Source organism: Colius striatus, chromosome 2 (genome assembly GCF_028858725.1).
Source record: "Colius striatus isolate bColStr4 chromosome 2, bColStr4.1.hap1, whole genome shotgun sequence".
Lineage (NCBI taxonomy): Eukaryota > Metazoa > Chordata > Aves > Coliiformes > Coliidae > Colius > Colius striatus.
Genome location: NC_084760.1, coordinates 16,614,184 through 16,633,029, shown reverse-complemented (window position 1 = coordinate 16,633,029; position 18,846 = coordinate 16,614,184). Strand labels below are relative to the sequence as shown.

The 18,846-nt window shown below is 39.3% G+C and overlaps 1 protein-coding gene across 2 annotated transcripts in view; it reads left to right on the top strand.

Moving 5' to 3' along the window:
• FAM135A (family with sequence similarity 135 member A) overlaps positions 1 to 18,846 on the top strand; it is an 89,255-nt gene that overhangs the window by 51,092 nt on the left and 19,317 nt on the right. For both annotated transcript variants that reach the window (XM_061989856.1, XM_061989857.1), the window contains exons 12-18: positions 1,562 to 1,717; positions 5,454 to 5,527; positions 6,819 to 6,973; positions 7,414 to 9,724; positions 11,711 to 11,871; positions 14,491 to 14,582; positions 16,543 to 16,640. In XM_061989856.1, coding sequence (XP_061845840.1) covers positions 1,562 to 1,717; positions 5,454 to 5,527; positions 6,819 to 6,973; positions 7,414 to 9,724; positions 11,711 to 11,871; positions 14,491 to 14,582; positions 16,543 to 16,640 — 3,047 coding nt within the window. The remainder of the gene's footprint in view (positions 1 to 1,561; positions 1,718 to 5,453; positions 5,528 to 6,818; positions 6,974 to 7,413; positions 9,725 to 11,710; positions 11,872 to 14,490; positions 14,583 to 16,542; positions 16,641 to 18,846) is intronic.

The following is an 18,846-nucleotide window of genomic DNA, read 5'->3' as shown; positions in this document are numbered from 1 at the left end:
TCATGAAACTGAAGATTAAGAAGGATGGGTTCATAGAATCATAGAATGATAGGGGTTGGAAGGGACCTTTAGAGATCACCTAGTCCAACCCTCCTGCAGAAGTAGGTTCACCTAGATCAGGTCGCTCTAGGGTTACTTGTATTAAAATCACAGTTGGAATTTTCTTCATTTGTAATTTGGATTCTTTGTTTCTGATGGCATCAAATAGCAACATTAGAAGGTCAAGCAGTAGTATTAAGCTCAACAAAAGCAGATTTTCCAAGTCATCCCTTCATCTGGAAAGACTTCTTGATGCTGTCTCCTCCTGTTTACCCTACATTCTCAAGCAAGCACTGTCTACTTCAGATTACTTAGTCTGTCCTTAGTCAGAAGTAACCCCAGCTTAATAGCGAATTTCCTTGTCACAGCAAAGCTTCAAAGCACAGGTTTTAAAACTTTTTTGAAGGATTGTCCATGCTGTGCTGCTGAGTGGGCCATCTGCTCAGCTGTTGAAGAACAGTAGACTTACTGTAGTAGTAGTTTAACTGCAAGGAAATGTAATACTGGCTTTAAAACACTGTCATTTGTACAACTGGAGACAAAGCCAGGACAGTTAGCTCTCTATGGGCAACTAATAATTTAGAAACTAAAAGTTTTCTAACAATTACATAGTTTCTGTGAATTATTTAGTTTCTCCCTTAGCATGCCGAAGTATGTTTATGTTTTATGTTTTCACCTTTCTATTCTTTTGTGCAGTTTTTGTCAAAAGTTCCTCCTACCTCCACACTCTCCTGCTAAGTTGGTGTTTCAACATTTGTAATCCTTTTTTCTACTTGTACCTCAGTATTGCTAGAGTTGCATTTTTACAGTGTTTACTTCTTAAACTCTTGGCCTCAGTGCTTTATGTGACTGCAGTAAGTTTCTGAAAAACTATGTTCCCTGAAAAAAACTTAAGCTTAGTAGTCTACAATTGACTGGCATCAATCACAGGATTGACTGGACTATATGACAGGATTAGAGTACACTGTTAAGAAAACTTTTTTTGCACTGAATTTGTCTGGACATGGTCTGGTTCTTGGAATCCTACGCTGTAACACCACTTCCTGATTATGCTTAAAGTGTATGTAGATAACACAGCACCAAATAAACGTTCTTGTGAGTTGTGACTATTCTGAAATGGAGATGTCTTTATTAATTTTTTACGATTGTATCAAAGTTGGACTAACACAGTGATCATCAATTTTTCTGCTTGCTGATTCCTGTTCCTCCAGGGCTCACTATATTTTTGCATTTTAGAAAATACAACAGTTGCTACTCAATTCTTATTGCCATAAATAGAAGTGTTGCTTTAATTTAGGGTCAGAAACCCCAATTCTAAAAGACAACTTGATAATGCTTAAAGCATAAATAATCTATTAGTGTTGTAACATAATTCAATTCTGATAGACAAAATAATTGTCATCTGGAAGTTACTTTTCAAATTAAAATTCTCACTAAGACCAAGTAAACTTTGTTTTCTGTTCTTGACTGTACATTCTGGTCTCAGCTGCTAATCATGTAAATATTTTTTCCCTGACTTTAGAAAATGGAAAATCCTGATGAACTGGCAGAACTTATAAATATGAATCTTGCTCAGCTTTGCTCACTTTTAATGGCTCTCTGGGGGCAGTTTCTGGAGGTCATTACCTTACAAGAGGAAGTCACAGCATTGCTAGCACAAGAGCATCACACATTAAGAGTAAGTATTGATTCTGGCTTTAGGAACTCTGGCACATTCATACTTTTACCGAGACATGCTGTGTGTCAAAATGAGACTCCAGATTCAAATTTTTCTAGTTTTATTTGTGAAAGTTGATTGGAATCAAGAAGGGGAGGTGTTGTGTTGCAATTTTTAGCTTGTATATCATATTCTTAGAGTTTATTCTTAGAATATAATACATGAAATATACTGTGTTTAGAAACCAACTCTTTCATTGAATAAGAAGTGCAATTCAGAAGGCAAATTGCAGTCTATGAAATAAGATGAATTTGTGCAGAATGGTGTGTTTTTTCTGTAGGAGCCATGCCAGTGCCCAATCTGCATTTTACTTTGCTACTGCATTTAGGCTGCCTGCTTACATCATAAACCAAAGCATATTTTCCTTCTGAATTAAGAATTTGTAACATTCATAAGCTTTGACAAGTCTCCTAAGTGGGATTTTTAAAAAGAAGATATGTATCAGAAGTCATCTGGTATGTGAGTATGTATGTATATGTGTAAGAATACATCTGGTGAGTGTATAACTTAACCTACCATTCATCTGTGTACGTCTATGTGCAGTTTCTGTGGACACCCACCACCCCTACTCATCAAACACACTTGATACTTGAGGAGGATACTTGAGGAGACTGAGGGGTGACATCATTAATGTTTACAAATATGTAAAGGGCGGGTGTCAGGAGGATGGAGCCAGGCTCTTCTCAGTGATGTCCAGTGATAGGACAAGGAGCAACAGGTACAAGCTGGAACATAAGAGATTCAAAAGAAACATAAGGAAAAATTTCTTCCCTGTTCAGGTGAGGGAGCACTGGAACAGGCTGCCCAGATGGGTTATGGAGACTCCTTCTCTGGGGACTTTCAAAACCCACCTGGACGAGTTCCTGTTTGACCTACTCTAAGTGGTCCTGCTCTGGCAGGGGGCTTGGACTAGATGATCTTTAAGAGATTCCTTCCAACCTTTAAGTTTCTGTAATTCTGTGACTGAAAAGGAGATGCAGGACAAGTAATCTGAAAATTACCCACTGTATTAGGGCCTGAGAGTGGAGAGCGAGTGTGCTGGCAGCAATGTCATGTTGCTTAATTTTGCAAACAATAATTTGCGAATGTGACACTTGTTTTCTGTATTCCAAGATGTGCACAAAATGTGTGAATACTTTGCAAGCATACATAATAAAAATATTTGTAAGAATACATAGCTCCACTGGGCTTCCCACAGGGCAGTAGGGCAGGAGCCAGCAATCCATAAATTCAGTAAAACTTTACATTAAAAAGAGTTAGTAAATTTGAGCCTTGACTTTTCCAAAAGCATGTTTCATTGTTGATTGTGAATCCTGTTTTTCAGTGCTTATAATATATAGTATAATATACATATGTAGTGTTTATGCAGTGTAATAATTGTTTGATTTATAGTAATAATCTCTTAAGAATTTGTATTGAGAGGGTTTATATAAAATATATTCTGAGAAACCTGCAATGACCACGTTTCACAGGAAGTGTTACCTGAACACCTAAAGTGATGCAGGTTTATGGTTACTGAATTGATTTGAGAGTCTACCTCCTAATTCTTCCCTGGAGAGAATATGTGTCCTTTTGGGAATAAAATTGTTGTACTATGCACAATTCTATTCTAAATAACGAGTCTTATTTTGGAAATAAATACTCCGGTGTGTTTGCTACTGGATGCTAAATCTCTATTAATTTTACGTTTTCACCTTACAATATTTCCAAACTACACCCTCCACAGGAGGTTTCTCCCTGTGAAAGTGCAGTGTTCATCTAAGAGAAATGAACTGTTTTCAAGAGGTCTGACTAGTTTAGATATTTATGTTGAAACGCTCCCTAGAAGTTTGTCATCTGTGTTTGGTCACACAGAATCACAGAATGGTAGGGGTTGGAAGGGACCTTTAGAGATCATCTAGTCCAACCCCCCTGCAGAAGCAGGTTCACCTAGATCAGGTCACATAGGAACATGTCCAGGCGGCTCTTGAAGACCTCCAAGGAAGGAGCCTCCACAACCCCTCTGGGCAGCCTGTGCCAGGGCTCCCTCACCTCAACAGTGAAGTAGTTTTTTCTTATGTTTAAATGGAACTTTTTGTTTTCCAGCTTGTTCTGTTGCTAGCTACAATAGAAAAAAGGGATGTCCCAACCTCCTGACACCCACCCTTTAGATATTTATAATTGTTAATAAGATCTCCCCTCAGTCTCCTCTTCTCTAGATTAAACATCCCCAATGTGGATGCCTGTAAAACAGGTTTCTCTGCTCAAGAGTAGTTAGAAAATAAAGTTATAATGGAATAATATGTTCTAAGTATTTAAAATTATTATTTTACTGGTTTTACTTATTTTTACTTCAGTATTTAAATATTTAACTATTTTCAAATATTTGAATATGAAGAATTACATTAAAAAATCAGAAACATTTTACACTGGAACGTCCATCAGCTAAATTACCACACTGATAAGGTTTACATCTGTAAATTATATATATTTTTAAATATTGCAAAGAATTTAAACACTAAACTAATTCCCCTTTTGTTCCACAGTGACATCTCCTGGCAGGTCTGAGCATGCTCCTCCAAAATGATTTCATTAGGTTTAATTAGTCCTATAATAAGAGAACTGAGTACTAAGATCTCAGACTGCCCCTTATAAATGTGCAGAGACTCAATCTGGTTTTTGCTCCTCTTCTGTTTACCTTGAAAGGACCATAAACACCACAATTTTGAGCAGTCTGTAGGGACTAGAAGCAGCAGATGTGATTTCTTCCTGCAATATCATTGTGGAATTAGCCCAAGTTGGTAGTGCCTGAGTCACTAACGCCAACTAATAGTCGTTCTGGTTCTGCAGAGCCTTTTTAACAGCATCCTAGCAAATGTCTCTGTCCCTCTTAAGTTAAGCGCTGATTCAACATATTAAACTACTGTTGGTTTGGTTAGGGTTTTTTCTCCTTAATGTTCATTTATCAGAGCTTTCTGAGCTTGCTTTCAACTAGTTTATACCATTGCTGCTATGCTAAGAGCTATCTGAAGAACACCTTTGTTCAAAAGCATTGGAATTATATAAACAATTATGAACAGGAGTTATTGCAAACAAAAAAAAGCTTTTATTTTTAGTCCAATAGAGTGGCAGAATTCTAAAGATGTGGTCTCCATATAACTCCAGCTACTTGATGTGGTGAAGTCATGGCTTGCATCTGAAGTCGAAACCACCTTGATTGCTTCCTGGGGAAGAACTTTATGCACTTTTCCTAATCTGAACAGACATCTACTAATTGGGCGGTGTTCTTGTTACTATTTTATTAGCTGTTTGATTGGATATCTTTCAAACTTTAAATTGCTTAGTTGAGACTGATTACACATTCAGAAGTGTCCCTCAAACAGTCTTTTCTTCTTACTTAAATTTCTCATATATTTGTGTTACTGTCTCAGGTGAGCATGATTTGAAGGGTTGATTTCTTGGTGATCAAGTGTTCAGCAGGCAGCTGAGTCTAATAATATGTAATTTCTTTCATATATCCACTGCATTTAAGTTGTCATTTAAGTTTCTAGTCTTGTGTGTGGCATTTTCTTCCCTCCCACTCAGACCAAGTATTAAAATAAAAATAAAATCTTTATGATACTTACAACTTAATATCATTGCTGTGTACAAATGCAGGTGGATTTTCAAAACGTGGATGTTATATAAAATAAACTCTGACTTCATTTGGATCCCTCAGGTGCGCAGATTTGCAGAAGCATTCTTTTGTCTTGAGCATCCCAGGCAAGCTGCCCTAGCCTATCAAGAACTACAGTGAGTAGCCTTTTGAAGTGCACAGTGTGTCTCATGCAGTACTTTTATTCTATAGCTCATGCTGTGTTCAAGTACTGACTTGAAAAAAATGCTTACGTAACAAGTTCAAGAGAAACTTCTCTGCTAAATATGATTTGAAGTTTTTTGACAAATTTATGTAAGAAGTTATTAAATAATTATTAAAGCTATAAGCTAATTAGAAAAGCTTCTAAAGTTAAATTGCTGCTGTTGTGGTTTAGGCCCATCAGGAAACAAAAGACCACAATTAGCCTCAAGTACCAAAGACCTGAGAATTGCCAAAGGGCAGGGAGAGCTTAATTGCTGCTTAAGGTCCAGGACAAAACAGACCAGGCTACTTGGCTTGGGGAAGGAAACAGAAAATAATTTAATGCAACACCAACTAAAGAATAACCATAAAACCCCAAAACATAACCAAAATAAAACAACACAGCGTGGTACAATGATGAAAAGTACAACCAGCCCTTTAAGACCACCTTCTCCCCACCCCTCCCCTCTTCCCGGCCTCAGAGTCCTGATCCCGGTGTCTCTACCTCCTCCCTCCCTGAACGGCCCAGGGGAGCAGGGAGTGGGGGTTTCAGTCAGTTTATTCCTGAGAGCTTCTGCCGTTTGTCTCTCTTTAAGGCAGGTAGGTTCCGCATCCATCCTCCCTGCAAGTCCGTGGGGTACCTCACACACACGGCAGCTCTGCACAGGCTGCTCCGACGTGCATTTATCCTAAAGGCTGCAGCTCCTCTCTGCCTGTCATGTTGGTCTGCTCTGCGGCACGCAGGCTCTCCAGCACAGCCTGTGCCATGGCTGCCTCCTCACACAGTCTCTACCCGTCTGGGTGCACTCACACAGAGCTGCTGGTGGCTCTCAGTCCTGCCATTGCCCTCCAGGGGTTGCAGGGGTACAGCCTGCAATCTCGCCATGACTTGCAGAGGGGTCTCTGGTCTATTGCTTCTCCTTCTTTCCTCCTTCCCTGACTGTGGGGTCCGCATGGTTGCCTCCATCTTGTATCACTCTTACACCTCCTGCAAGCATTTCAAATTCCTGTCCCTAAATAGTGATGGCAGAGGCGCCAGATTGGCCCAGCTGGGCCGGAGGTGGGTGTGAACCCAGGAGCCAGGGGACAGTCCGCAAACTCTTTACCGGGTCTTCACTGCAACCCGCTCCCTCTGTTACGAAGCAAAAGCTTCTCTTTGCTAAACCAGGACAACTGCTAATTTCTTTTAATGGAAAAAGAAATAGTTCTATTTTGTTCATGTAGGACTACTTCCTTTTTTTTTAGTGCTCAAAGTCATCTACAGATGTGTGCAGCTATCAAAAATACTTCCTTCTGCAGTTCTCTTCCACCTCTCCCTATAGAATGCAGTGAACTTGATGGAGATACAAACTCCTTGCCTATAATCTTTGAAGATCGATATTTAGATTCAATTACTGAAGGTAAACAAACCTCACAGTTTTCTTTTTGAATAAATGAGCAAAAAATTTGTAAAAGCTGAGTATTTTTGTTTCTTTAAAGCCAACAAGAAATACAAGTACATTTATTTGCTAGAAAATGTTTCTTTAGTTTGGGTTTTGAGAGTGTATAATATTATATAATTACGAGTTTTATAGCTTCAGTTGCCTGCATAAGGATTGTCAAGCACTGGAACAGGCTGCCCAGGGAAGTGGTTGGGTCCACCGTCCCTGGAGATATTTAAAAGACATGTAGATAAGGTGCTGAGGGACACGGTTTAGTGGTGGATGTGACAGTGCTAGGTTAATGGTTAGACTGGATAGTCTTAAAGGTTGTTTCCAACCCAAAGGATTCTGTGATTCTATAATCTTGTTCTAAACAATCCATTTTCTTTTTTGTTCCCCTTGCTTTTTTCTGATGAAAGATCTGGATGTACCCTGGTTGGCAGTTCAGAGTCTTCCAAAGTCAGAGTCCAATAAACTGGATAAAGTTGAAGCTGAAGAAGGTTTTGTAGCAGGTTTTACCAGCCCGGAACTGAAAATAAGACCTGTGAGTGCCTCTGGCCTTTGGCATTCAGAAAGTGAAAAGATGCTAACAAAAACTTTGAAAGGAAAAAATGAAGATGCAAATAAATCCAAAGTTAAGGTTACTAAGCTGATGAAAACAATGAAACCTGAAAACACAAAGAAAATTGTTAAACAGAATTCTAAGGACTCCGTGGTCTTAGTAGGCTACAAATGTTTGAAAAGTGCAGCACTGGAAGATGCCCCTGGAAGCTCAGAAGGCAGGCCTTCATACAGTGCTAATGAAGGGCTGGACCCGACATTAGGTGGACTTCCTTGTGATACAAAGACCTGCACAAGGCAAATAACTCAAAGAGAACTTCCAGTTTCACCATCTGGAAGTGAGGAAAAGACTGCCAAGATGGAAGATGTCCAGTCAGGTGTGGGTAGCCCTGTGCACTGTGACAGCGTTGCTGGTTTTGGCAGACTTGCTGTCTCCCAGGCAGATTCTGGAACTACACAAGCATGTAGTGCTCTACAACCCAGTAGTATACTTGAAGGTCATTATGGAGGTCAACCTGCTTCCTCGGGAGTCAGGACAATTGAGGTCAAACCAAGTAACAAGAATCCGTATGAGGGGGGAAAAGTGACTGTTCACATTGGATCGTGGGCAGAGTTTCCCCAAGGTGGAGTGCAAGGAGAGAATTTGCAGACACCCAATATTCAGCCTTCAGAGTCTGGAAATAAATTGAATTCAGGAGAACAGGAACCAGTGCTTGAAAAGGAAGATGTCCATGAAAGAAATTTCCAACAAACCAGTGACATGTTGACAAAAATGAGGAGTAATCTGCCTATTCTTTCTACAAAAGAAAGTCAACTTTCTGCAAGTGGAGACATGACTAAATTACCAGATGTTAACGTGACATATGCCTCTTCTAGGTTTTCAGATTCAGGTGTAGAAAGTGAACCAAGTTCTTTTGCAACTCACCCCAACCCTGATCAGGTGTTTGAAAATGTTCAAGGGCAAACTGTGTACAATGGTGAGAGAGTATATCCTCAGCTTCTACTGAAACCAGACACTGTTATAAAAAATGCAATAGAAAGCCATTGCACTGAGAGTACCAGCGCTGTAAGTGAAATACAGTCATCCCTGACATCCATAAATTCTCTGCCTTCAGATGATGATGAGCTGTCACCTGATGAGAATTCAAAGATATCTGTTGTACCTGAATGCCAGCTAAGTGACAGTAAAATGGGATTGGATCCTGGAGCAGTTGACTTGCCAAAATGTGATGACAGTAAAAAACCAAACACCCATGTGCAGCAACAGTGTGTTGAATTTTCAGGGCACTCGGATAACAAAACTCTCTCTGTACATTCCTCACTCTCAGGAACAAAAGCTCTTTTACACTTAGTTGTTTCAGATGAGGCTGTGTCTGCTGATGAGAAAAGTCACGCCCCACAGGCAGACCGTGGCACAGCGTGCAAGGACTCTGAGGACCTTGAAAGGCATCTTCACGCTACAGAACAAACAGTTAAATTGCATTTGGAAGTTACTTGTATGGGTGAGCCATCTGTTGTTTCAGGTTCTTCATCTGCAAATGCAGGGTATGAGATTGAAAAAACAAATGAAGGAAAACATAGCGAGCCTTTAGAACTAAAGGAGGCAACAGAGGAACCGTCAGCAGGTAGGAGTGAAATGGGTACGGATAATCCTTCTCCAACCAGTAGTACTGACATGGTAAAGCAAGGGCTTGTTGAAAATTATTTTGGCTCTCGAAGCAGCACAGATATTTCAGATATTTGGCCTATGGACAACAGCAATCCTGTTAGCCCTCATAAGGAAACATATGAAAACCAACTTATTTGCTCTTCCCAACAAGATGAGGAAGAGGAGGAGGATCAAGATATGATTGAAAATGGGTATTATGAAGAAACAGACTATAGTATATTAGATGGAGCTTCCAGTGCTGACCATGGCTCAGCAGAAGAGAGAGCCCTGAGATCTGAAAGGATTGATAGTGGACATCTGCGAGATGGAATGATGCTGCCTCCTGTCTGTACTCCTGGTTGTCTCTCTTTTCCTTCTTCTCTGAGAGACTCTCCGTGCAGTGTTATCTGTTCTTCAAGACATAAATCTGATGCAATTACACAACAGCCAGGCAGCACATCCTACAGCTCAGCTTCATCTGTTTCCTGGTATGAAAGCTCCCCAAAACCTCAAATGTTAGCGTAAGTGATCATTTTTAAATAAAGGGGTTTTTTACTTTTAGCAATGATGTTAATATAGCGTGGAAGGCAAAGAGATGCGTGGTTATGCTCTAGAGTACCCTCAGGACTGTGGTTTGTGAGTTCTGCCTGCTCAAAGAACATTGTGCTTTAGATGTTCAGACAGGAAGTGCGTTAGCACTGATTCCTTCTATCGATTACCTTGTCACATCATGTGGTTTGACAAACTTCAAGCAGAACATGGTGGTTTTTGTTTCTTTTAGTATGTGTCTTTTTACAACAATATTCAGCTGAATAATGATGTTGTAATGGCTGCTGAGCATTAAAATGGTGGTTTATGAAATGGAGGCTGTTAAAATAACAAGTGTAGGAAAATAAGCTTTGAGTTTAAAAACATAAAACATTCTGTAACTGGCTGTCCATCTAGTTCAGAGAAGCAAATGTGCAATGTGAGGCAACTGCCTTATTTTTCTATCTTATACTTCAAATATTCAAAATGTAACACCTCACAGACCATAGTGCTCTAAATTACACTGTGATTTGGGTACTAGGAAAGCCAAAATTAGTGGAACATCCAGGCTCTCAGGTTGCACCTCTTCTTGCTATAAACATAGGAGTTTCCCTGATAACCTCCTGCTGCTAACTGAACATATTCAGAAGAGAGGCAGAAAGAAGGAGGCTGCTAAGCTGGCAGAAGGGATAAAAGATCAGAAAGTTTGGGGTAAGCAGCTGGAAATAGGAGGAAGGTTTGAACAGTAGTGGAGGAAAACAAGTTAGAAGTGGACAGAAGGGTGGCTTCTGAAGTACTAGAGAGTATGTACTGGCATGGAATGGGAGGGATAAGAAGCAGAGGCTATTTAGAGGCTTCTAACAATAAAAGAAAGGGAACTTGGAATAAAATCAAGGACTTGGCCTTGGGCAAAGCAGAGTCTTCCAGAATGTGGGATAGCAGAGATTCCAGAGGGCACAGTCTGCTCTATAGAGAACCAACCTTAGTACATTCAGTTCAGAACACATGCCTTGAGTACACGCTAAGTAACTTCTGCTGTGGAGTGATAAGACCAGCAGCCTGCAGTGGTTTCTGTTTAGGCTGACTTCACTGAGGCTTGCTCTTGCCAGTTAGTGAGGAATGAGCTAAAGATAAAGCTGGGAAAACATGGAACTAAAAGTAGAATGAGAGGAAAAGGGTGAGCAGGTGGAAGAGGCTTGGATACAGCATGACACTGCGAGGAATCGTGCAGAGCAGACAAATTAAGAAGGGAAAGAAGCATAAGGAAAGATAAAACTTGAAGTGGCACAGGGAAACTACTATGTAATTAATTAAGTAGGAATGTTATATACAGAAAACTAAGGGAAAGGGAAGAAAGAGATGAATGTAAAGAGCTCCTAGTGTGTGGGGAGCTCAACCTTTAGAATCCATATGGTGCAGGTCTTCATATAATATGTGAGAGACCGGAGGTCTTTGGCTTCTTGTTATTCAGCCCACCAGAGGAACTTTCTGGTAGGCAATTACAGCACTGGCTCCAGCTCTCTGCTGGCCTAGGAAATGGGGTTTAAATTTGGCAAGAATTATTGCAAGTCCATGGAAATCTTTACCTTGACTTCTGATTGGTTATGATTTCTGTAATTTTCTTATTGCATTTAAACAAAGCTGTTGCATACTCGAGATCAGAACTAACCCAGAATCTTGAGTGGTTTCAGTAATACTTCAGAGTTTGCAGAGGTGTTTAAAGGAGAGAAGAGAGTAGAGCTTGAGATATGTGTTTTTCCACAGAGAGAAAAAAGGGGCTGTAGGAAGCTGCAATAAAAAAAAAAATATTTTGATGAACTGGATTGTTTTGTGAAGGTAGTAATTTGATGAACATTTTCCTTTGTTTCAATTATACAGAAGACAAAGTAAAAAGATTGTAGAAAGCTCTTTTCTAGGAGTCTCTGTTTATGTCTGGCAATAGTAAATGAGTTTTTGTCATAATTGCGGTTTTGTTCCAGTTTTCTACAAGCTAAAGAAGAATTGAAGCAACTAAAACTTCCTGGATTTATGTATAGTGATGTTTTCAAACTGGCTTCTTCAATACCTTATTTCACTATGGAAGAGGATGACTGTTCAGAAGAAGGAATACATCTAATAGTCTGCGTCCATGGCCTAGATGGTATGCTGGGAAATGTGATACTGAATGAGGGAGCAGTTTAGGTTACTGGCCAGTTTAGCTTTTGTCATTTGAACTCCGAACTGAATGCTTCTGAAATAGGTTTACTGGAGGGAAATGGGAAACTGACATTGTACTGCTACATTTGACAGTGAGTTCCATAGAATGGTTTAAATTAAGGATTTTGTCCACATGTGGTTTAAGCCCAGCCAGCAATTAAGCTACACACTGTCCCTTGCTCACTCCCCCCTACTGGCATGGGGAAAAGACTTGGAAGGGTAAAAGTGAGAAAACTCATGACTTAAAATGAAGACAGTTTAATAGGGAAGGGAAAAACTCACCCACACAAACAAAGCAAACCAAGGAATTCATTCCCCACTTCCTGTGGGCAGGCAGATGTTCAGCCACCTACAGGAAAGCCAAGATCCCTCACACATAAAAGTTACTTGGGAAGACAAACGGCGTAATTCCAAATGTGTCTCCCCTTCATTTTTCCTCCCCCACTTCTGTACGCTGCACATGATGTGATATGGTGTGGGATATCCCTTGGGTCGGTTGGGGTCAGCTATCCTGGCTGTGTCCCTTCCAAACTTCTTGTGCCCTCCCCAGCCCACTCGCTGGTGGAGTGGGATGAGGCAGAAAAGGCCTTGACTCTGTTCAAGTGCTGCTAAGTAGTAACGAAAACATCCCTATATTATCTACACGGTTTTCAGCACAAATCCCAAATGTAGCCCCATAGCAGCTACTCTGAAGAAGATTAACTCTATCCCAGCCAAAAGCAGCAGTGTAACATTTGCCTTTATTAAAACATTCATGCACATAAACCCATTTCATGCCACAATTCACATAAAAAATGGAAGATATATTAATGTCATATAGGTATTTGTCCATGTCATGGTAATAGAGTGGCGTTAGTAACAAAAATATCTTGGTTAGCATTTGTAATGTTACATTGTCAAGGAAAATTAAATATGGATATCTTCTTAGGAAAAAGATGGTATAACTAAAATGCAGTCAAGTGTTTATAGAAGGTTTTGAAAAGACGGAATCACAGAGTGAGGTTGGAATGGATCTTGTCTAGTGACAAGCTGGGTCGTATACAGCAGGTTGTGCAGGACCCAACCCAGTTTGTGTTCTTAGTATTTTCAAGGACAGAGACTCTGCTGTAGTAGAAAGGTGAATTTTCTGATGAAATGATGAGTTCATAGAAGTTCTTTCCTATTAATAACATTTACATTAAAATCCTGTTGCCTGTTTAAGGCAGAAAGGGTACTCTTGTCAAAAGCATACACGATCATTGATGCAGAGAAATCTCCAGGATGCCAGTTAAAGCGTTTATTGTCCTGGATACCAGTTTAAATGTATCTTCATCTGCCAACAGTCCCCTCCACCTTTTGATTCTGTGATAATGTTTACGACTTGCACTCATTCCTTGCTTCTTCACTGAATTCTTTAAGCCAGCTCTGAATTCTTTAATTGACTTTTATCAAAATGAATTAGTTTTTCAAGAATGTAGTATTTACAGTGCTATGTATCTGTTGGATACCAACACAAAATCAAATATAACTTCCTAAATCCTTGCTTTTTTAAAAACACTGTCTGCATTGAATGTCATTTTTGTAGACCATTTTGTTGGTGCATTTACTATTTACCTTGCTGAATCTTACTGAATTTTAATTAGAGTTGAGAGTGTCATTAACTGTGTTCAAATATAGAATTGTGCTGTAGGTTCATTTCATAGAGTCATAGAATGGTAGGGGCTGGAAGGGACCTTAAAATCATCTAGTCCAATCCCCTACAGAAGCAGGGTCACCTAGATCAGGTCGCACAGGAACATGTCCAGGAGGGTCTTGAAGACCTCCAAGGAAGGAGACTCCACAACCCCTCTGGGCAGCCTGTGCCAGGGCTCCCTCACCATCACAGTGAAATAGTTTTTTTCTTATGTTTAAGTGGAACTTTTTGTGTTCCAGCTTCATCCCATTACCCCTTGCCCTGTTGCTAGCTACAATAGAAAAAAGGGATGTCCCAACCTCCTGACACCCATCCTTTAGATATTTATAAATGTTAATAAGATCTCCCCTCAGTCTCCTCCAGACTAAACAGCCCCAGTTCCTGCAGCCTTTCCTCGTATGAAAGATGTTCCAATCCCCTGATCATCTTGGTAGCCCTGTGCTGGACTATCTCCAGCACTTCCCTGTCCCTCCTGAGCTGAAGAGCCCAGAACTGGACACAGGACTCCAGATGAGGCCTCACCAGGGCAGAGAGGGAGAAGAACCTCCCTAGACCTGCTGGCCACACTCTTCTTGATGCATCCCAGGATGCCATTGGCCTTGTTGGCCACGAGGGCACATTGCTGGCTCATATTTAGCTTATTATTTCAGTATTCTTGTGTTTTTATTATCTATTATAAATAATTATATATATATTATATAATTATATAATATAAATAATTATATATAAATATAATTTTAATATATTATATGTTATAAACATTTTTATATTATATATGATATATAATTATATCTATTATATATTTATTACTTCAATATATTTCAGTATTCTTGTGCTTTTATTTCAAGTTATACTGCAATATCTTAATTCTGGATTGTTTTTCTTTTTAAGGTAACAGTGCAGATCTAAGATTAGTGAAGACCTACATTGAGCTAGGGCTGCCTGGAGGGAGAATTGATTTTCTTATGTCCGAAAGGAATCAGGTATTTGCCAATAAAAAGAGCATTTTGTAAAGCAATAAACAGTGTACGTTTCCATGCATGCTTAGTTAATGATGCTATCGTCCTGTAGTTTATCACATTCTATATATTTTGATTGTATTCTCATGGAGCCCATGATTTGATCTGTGGCTTGTGTTAGTTAGAAAACCTAGTGTAATTCTAAAGTTAAATATTTAAAGAGTAGCATTGGTTGCTGCCATTTTGTTGTGTGTACTGCTGTCTCCTGTGTTCTCAGTGTAATTAGTTAGGATTGTAGGTAACAGTGCCCTCTATATTAACGGTAAAAGTGGTGATAGTGAGAGCTGTTGTGGGAAGAAGGGAGACGTGTTATTTCACAGGATCCGAGAGATACAAACTCGCTGTCCCTTGTTTGTTTGTCAGCATACTGCAAGATCCACATTGTGACACTAAACCAATATCAAATTACCTCTTGTGTTACACTTCAATGAATTTTATTATTTTGAGATGAGGTAAACTTGACAAACCACAGAAGACCTGTTTTCACCTTTTTTGTCTGTGTGTATTAGACATTTTTTGAGGGTGAATTAGAACAAAGAGTCTTCTCCATGGCTTAAATGAAAGGCTGAGTGCAGTAGTGTTTTTGTGGCGATAGCTCCTGGGATGCTTTGTGAAACAGGCTGGACAGGCACCAAGCTGTGCTTTCTCTTCTCTAGCTCCTATAGTTTTTTTTCAGTCCGCAGTTTTGAGAATTTCATTGAAAGTTTCAGATCAGAGACCACTGAGATTAATAGCTACTGGTGGACTTTTCTGTTTAGTGTTGGCTGATTCTTTTTTAATGTTTTTACTTCCAGTTCACATCACATACAGTTGAAATTGGTTCAGATGCATTATTAATTTAGTTGCAAACAAGGAAATTTAAACAAATTCCCCTGCAGCTTGTTTTGGGGGGGAAAAAAGGTAACAAAGTACTTTAAAAACAAGTACAATTTCTCTGTCAGGAGGCAATTGAAGAGACTTAGTCCACTCAGTATTTCTCAGGATCCCATGTGAAACAGTTTCTGGTCATCCATGATCCCTGCTCACTTTCAAACTTTTTGTTATTTAAAATAAGATGATCAGAACTACTCAGGGCATTTAGGATACTTGTGTGCTTACAAAATGCTGTATTGATGTTTTCTGTTATTTCCTTGCTTCCCTAATGTAGCTGATGATATAGAATGCAGATCTTTAGGGCTGTTTTTCAGCATGTAACATTGATTTTCATTTCTTGCCATTTTATTGCCCAGGCATGCAGTACTATAAGATTCTACTGAAATTATGATCAGTTCTAGATTTGACTATCCTGGTTCTGTCTCCAAACCCACATCTCATCTCCTCCTTCCCTTTCCCACATCATTTATCAATATGGTGAATGCTACAGATTTTAGTACAGATCCTTTGGAACTCATGTTGAAACATTTTAGGCAGCAGCCTTTGCCTGCCTCTTTTCTTTTTAAATCATTGTAGAGAATCAGCTGTGACCTGGGAGTAAGGCTGTAAGGATTTGTTTTGTTTATTCTTGAATAAACAATACTAATACAGAAGCTTTCTGTTGTTGCAGTAATTGTCTCATTTCTCTTTCGTGGACAGTGTGATTTAGTTCTGAGAATACAGTTTGGTCTTCTGTTTCACTGCAGATAAGAATATATGTAGGGGAAGGCTTAGAAGGAAGGCTGTCTGTGTAATGTTAAGATTTGTTTTGGTGTATTAGAAGGAAGTAGTCTTATAGTAAAATGTGTATCACTTTATTCCATGTTACAAGGAAAATGCCTTGAAAAAGTTATCAGTAGCTGTAGTGTTTGTATTCAGAGTTAATATGGATGCTTTTGTTTGTGTGCTGTTGATCAAAACATTGGGGAATAAGAATTCAGACTGAATGCAGGATGTATATTGCTGCACTAGAAAATACAGTTATTATTTTTTTATTTCTTTTATTTTACAGAATGATACCTTTGCTGATTTTGATTCCATGACAGATCGCCTTTTAGATGAGATTATACAATATATACAAATTTATAATCTAACCCTTTCAAAAATCAGGTAATATCTGTTCTATACTATTTATAGAAATTAACTTAAAAGTAGAGCCCTGTGTTGTTCTGAACTGTGATGCTCAGGAGCTGCCCAACAGAGTTGGGAAAGGGAAATTTAGGGAGGGGGTGGAGTATGGGAAAGGAAGACAAGGGGGAGAGAGAGAGAGAGAGAATTCCTATCTGAAAGAAGACTGAACAGTGTTGTAAGCTCTCTTAGTCCTGTTGGTGGTTTTAGGACAGAGTTAAATATTACATTTAAGTCCTGTGCTTCCTTTTCTGCAGAAAAAAAAAAGGGATAATATTTTGAGACAGTTGAAGAAGTTGTAATAGCACTGTGCCAAGATAAAGTTAGCTTTCTTTGGATTTTCTAGTCTCTTCACCAAGTATGACATAGCACTGTCTATCTTGTCCTTCCTATGGCGGAATTCTATCTTATCTGTGACATAGAAGGGCAGCTGCATGAAAAAAATACTTCATCATTTTGACATTTTCTGATTGTTTCATCTGCGAAAAGGCATGTTTTACATCTTTAAGAGAAAGTTCACCCCAGCGTACACATTCTTGTTTCCTTTTTCAGTTGCTTGCAGGGAATACCTGTTCCATTTATTTTCTCAAAGTAGAGTACACTGTTTGGGCCAACTACCTTAGTAACTCAGCTGTATTGCTGGAGTTAGCTCATGTGTAGATGAAAGGAGCAAATTCAAGTCTGACTTCATGCATTTGTTCAGGCATCCTCAAATTATACACGTGGAAGGTTATATTTTACTTCCTAGTCACATGAATGTCTTACAAGTTTCCACGTACTCACATGTTTGATAGGCCTTACTCAGCTAGAGAGTACATCAAACATGTTTAAACATAATCTCACTTTTCAAACTACCGTTTCTGTTTTGAGGTAGGTGACATTTGACATGGTTAGTTCTGTCTAAATTGATGATTTTTAAAACAGAAAACAAAAAAAGAGGACTGTGTACTGTATGATGGTATTTGTGGTGTTCTGTAGACTGCATGTTAGCACTGTCATTACAGGAGAGAAAAGTTCTGGAACCCAGCAGCACACACTGCTATGTTCTCTCCCATGCTGTGGTCTGAAAGCTGTAATGGGCAGACCCACCCTTTAATTGCTCATACTTGGGAACTGAATTCTCTTTTGCTTCTCTCATAAGACTTTCAATTTGTAAATATTTTTTAAGTTTTTACTTATTACTTGTCACTTGAAAGACAAAACAAATTATCAGTTTAGGCTTTAGTTTCTTCTTCAAGGTATGTACTTGTCTTTGGCCTCACCAAAGCATAAATCTCCATCTCTCCACTTGAGCATTTCTTATGAGAAAGTTAAACCTGTTGGCAAATCCTCCAGCTGCTTCCTGGTAGCTACATAAGAGCACTTACAGAAAGAGACGTGCTTATATGCCAGTCCTTGAAGGGGTGGCCCAGAAACCCCAGGAACATGCTATTGAGAAATCCTTGGTTCAAGAAGCTGATGTGTTCATTTTGGCTATCCCACTGTAAAGCAAGCAGATTCTGTGCTAGTTAGCCACACTCTCCTGGATGTGGCTCCTTGTGAAATCTCCTTGTCTGCTAAAGGAAGTGTTTCTCTGTACAAGTGCTGCTCAAGAGCTGAGGTGAATTAGAAATCAGTCTTCAGACCTATAACAGTTTTGTATGGCAAACAAGCAGATAGTATTGTGTGTCACAGCTACCTGTTCAGGCTCTCTTTTACACTAAAAGTGGTGTTACAGGCAAAAGAGAACACACTTCATATGCAGAGCTAAGAATTGTTAGTCCAATTAGTGTTTTAATGTCATAAAAATTAATTAAAAAATACTGTTAGTCTAGTTACAGAACTACTGAATTCATAGTCCAAATTAATGCAGAAAATTAATGCGTATTAATATGGCTAAAGTTGTTACACAGAAACACTTGAGTATCTTTTCCTCAGGTGATAGGCTCCCCTTCTAGCAGCTATTTTGTTCCTAAGATTGGTGGTTTCTGTCTTCCTTAAGCACTGGGACATTAGCACCCCAGGCCTGCAATGCAAGGAGAATAATATTCACGGTGGGGGGTTTCTGCCTCTCTGGCTTTGGGTCTACTTGGATTCATTGTCACAATTTGCAGTGACCATTAATAGGCCATTGGGGACCTCTGGCATGTCTGCACTCTTCCACACCACACTTCATTCTAGTGATACACATTTCAAACCACAGGGGATA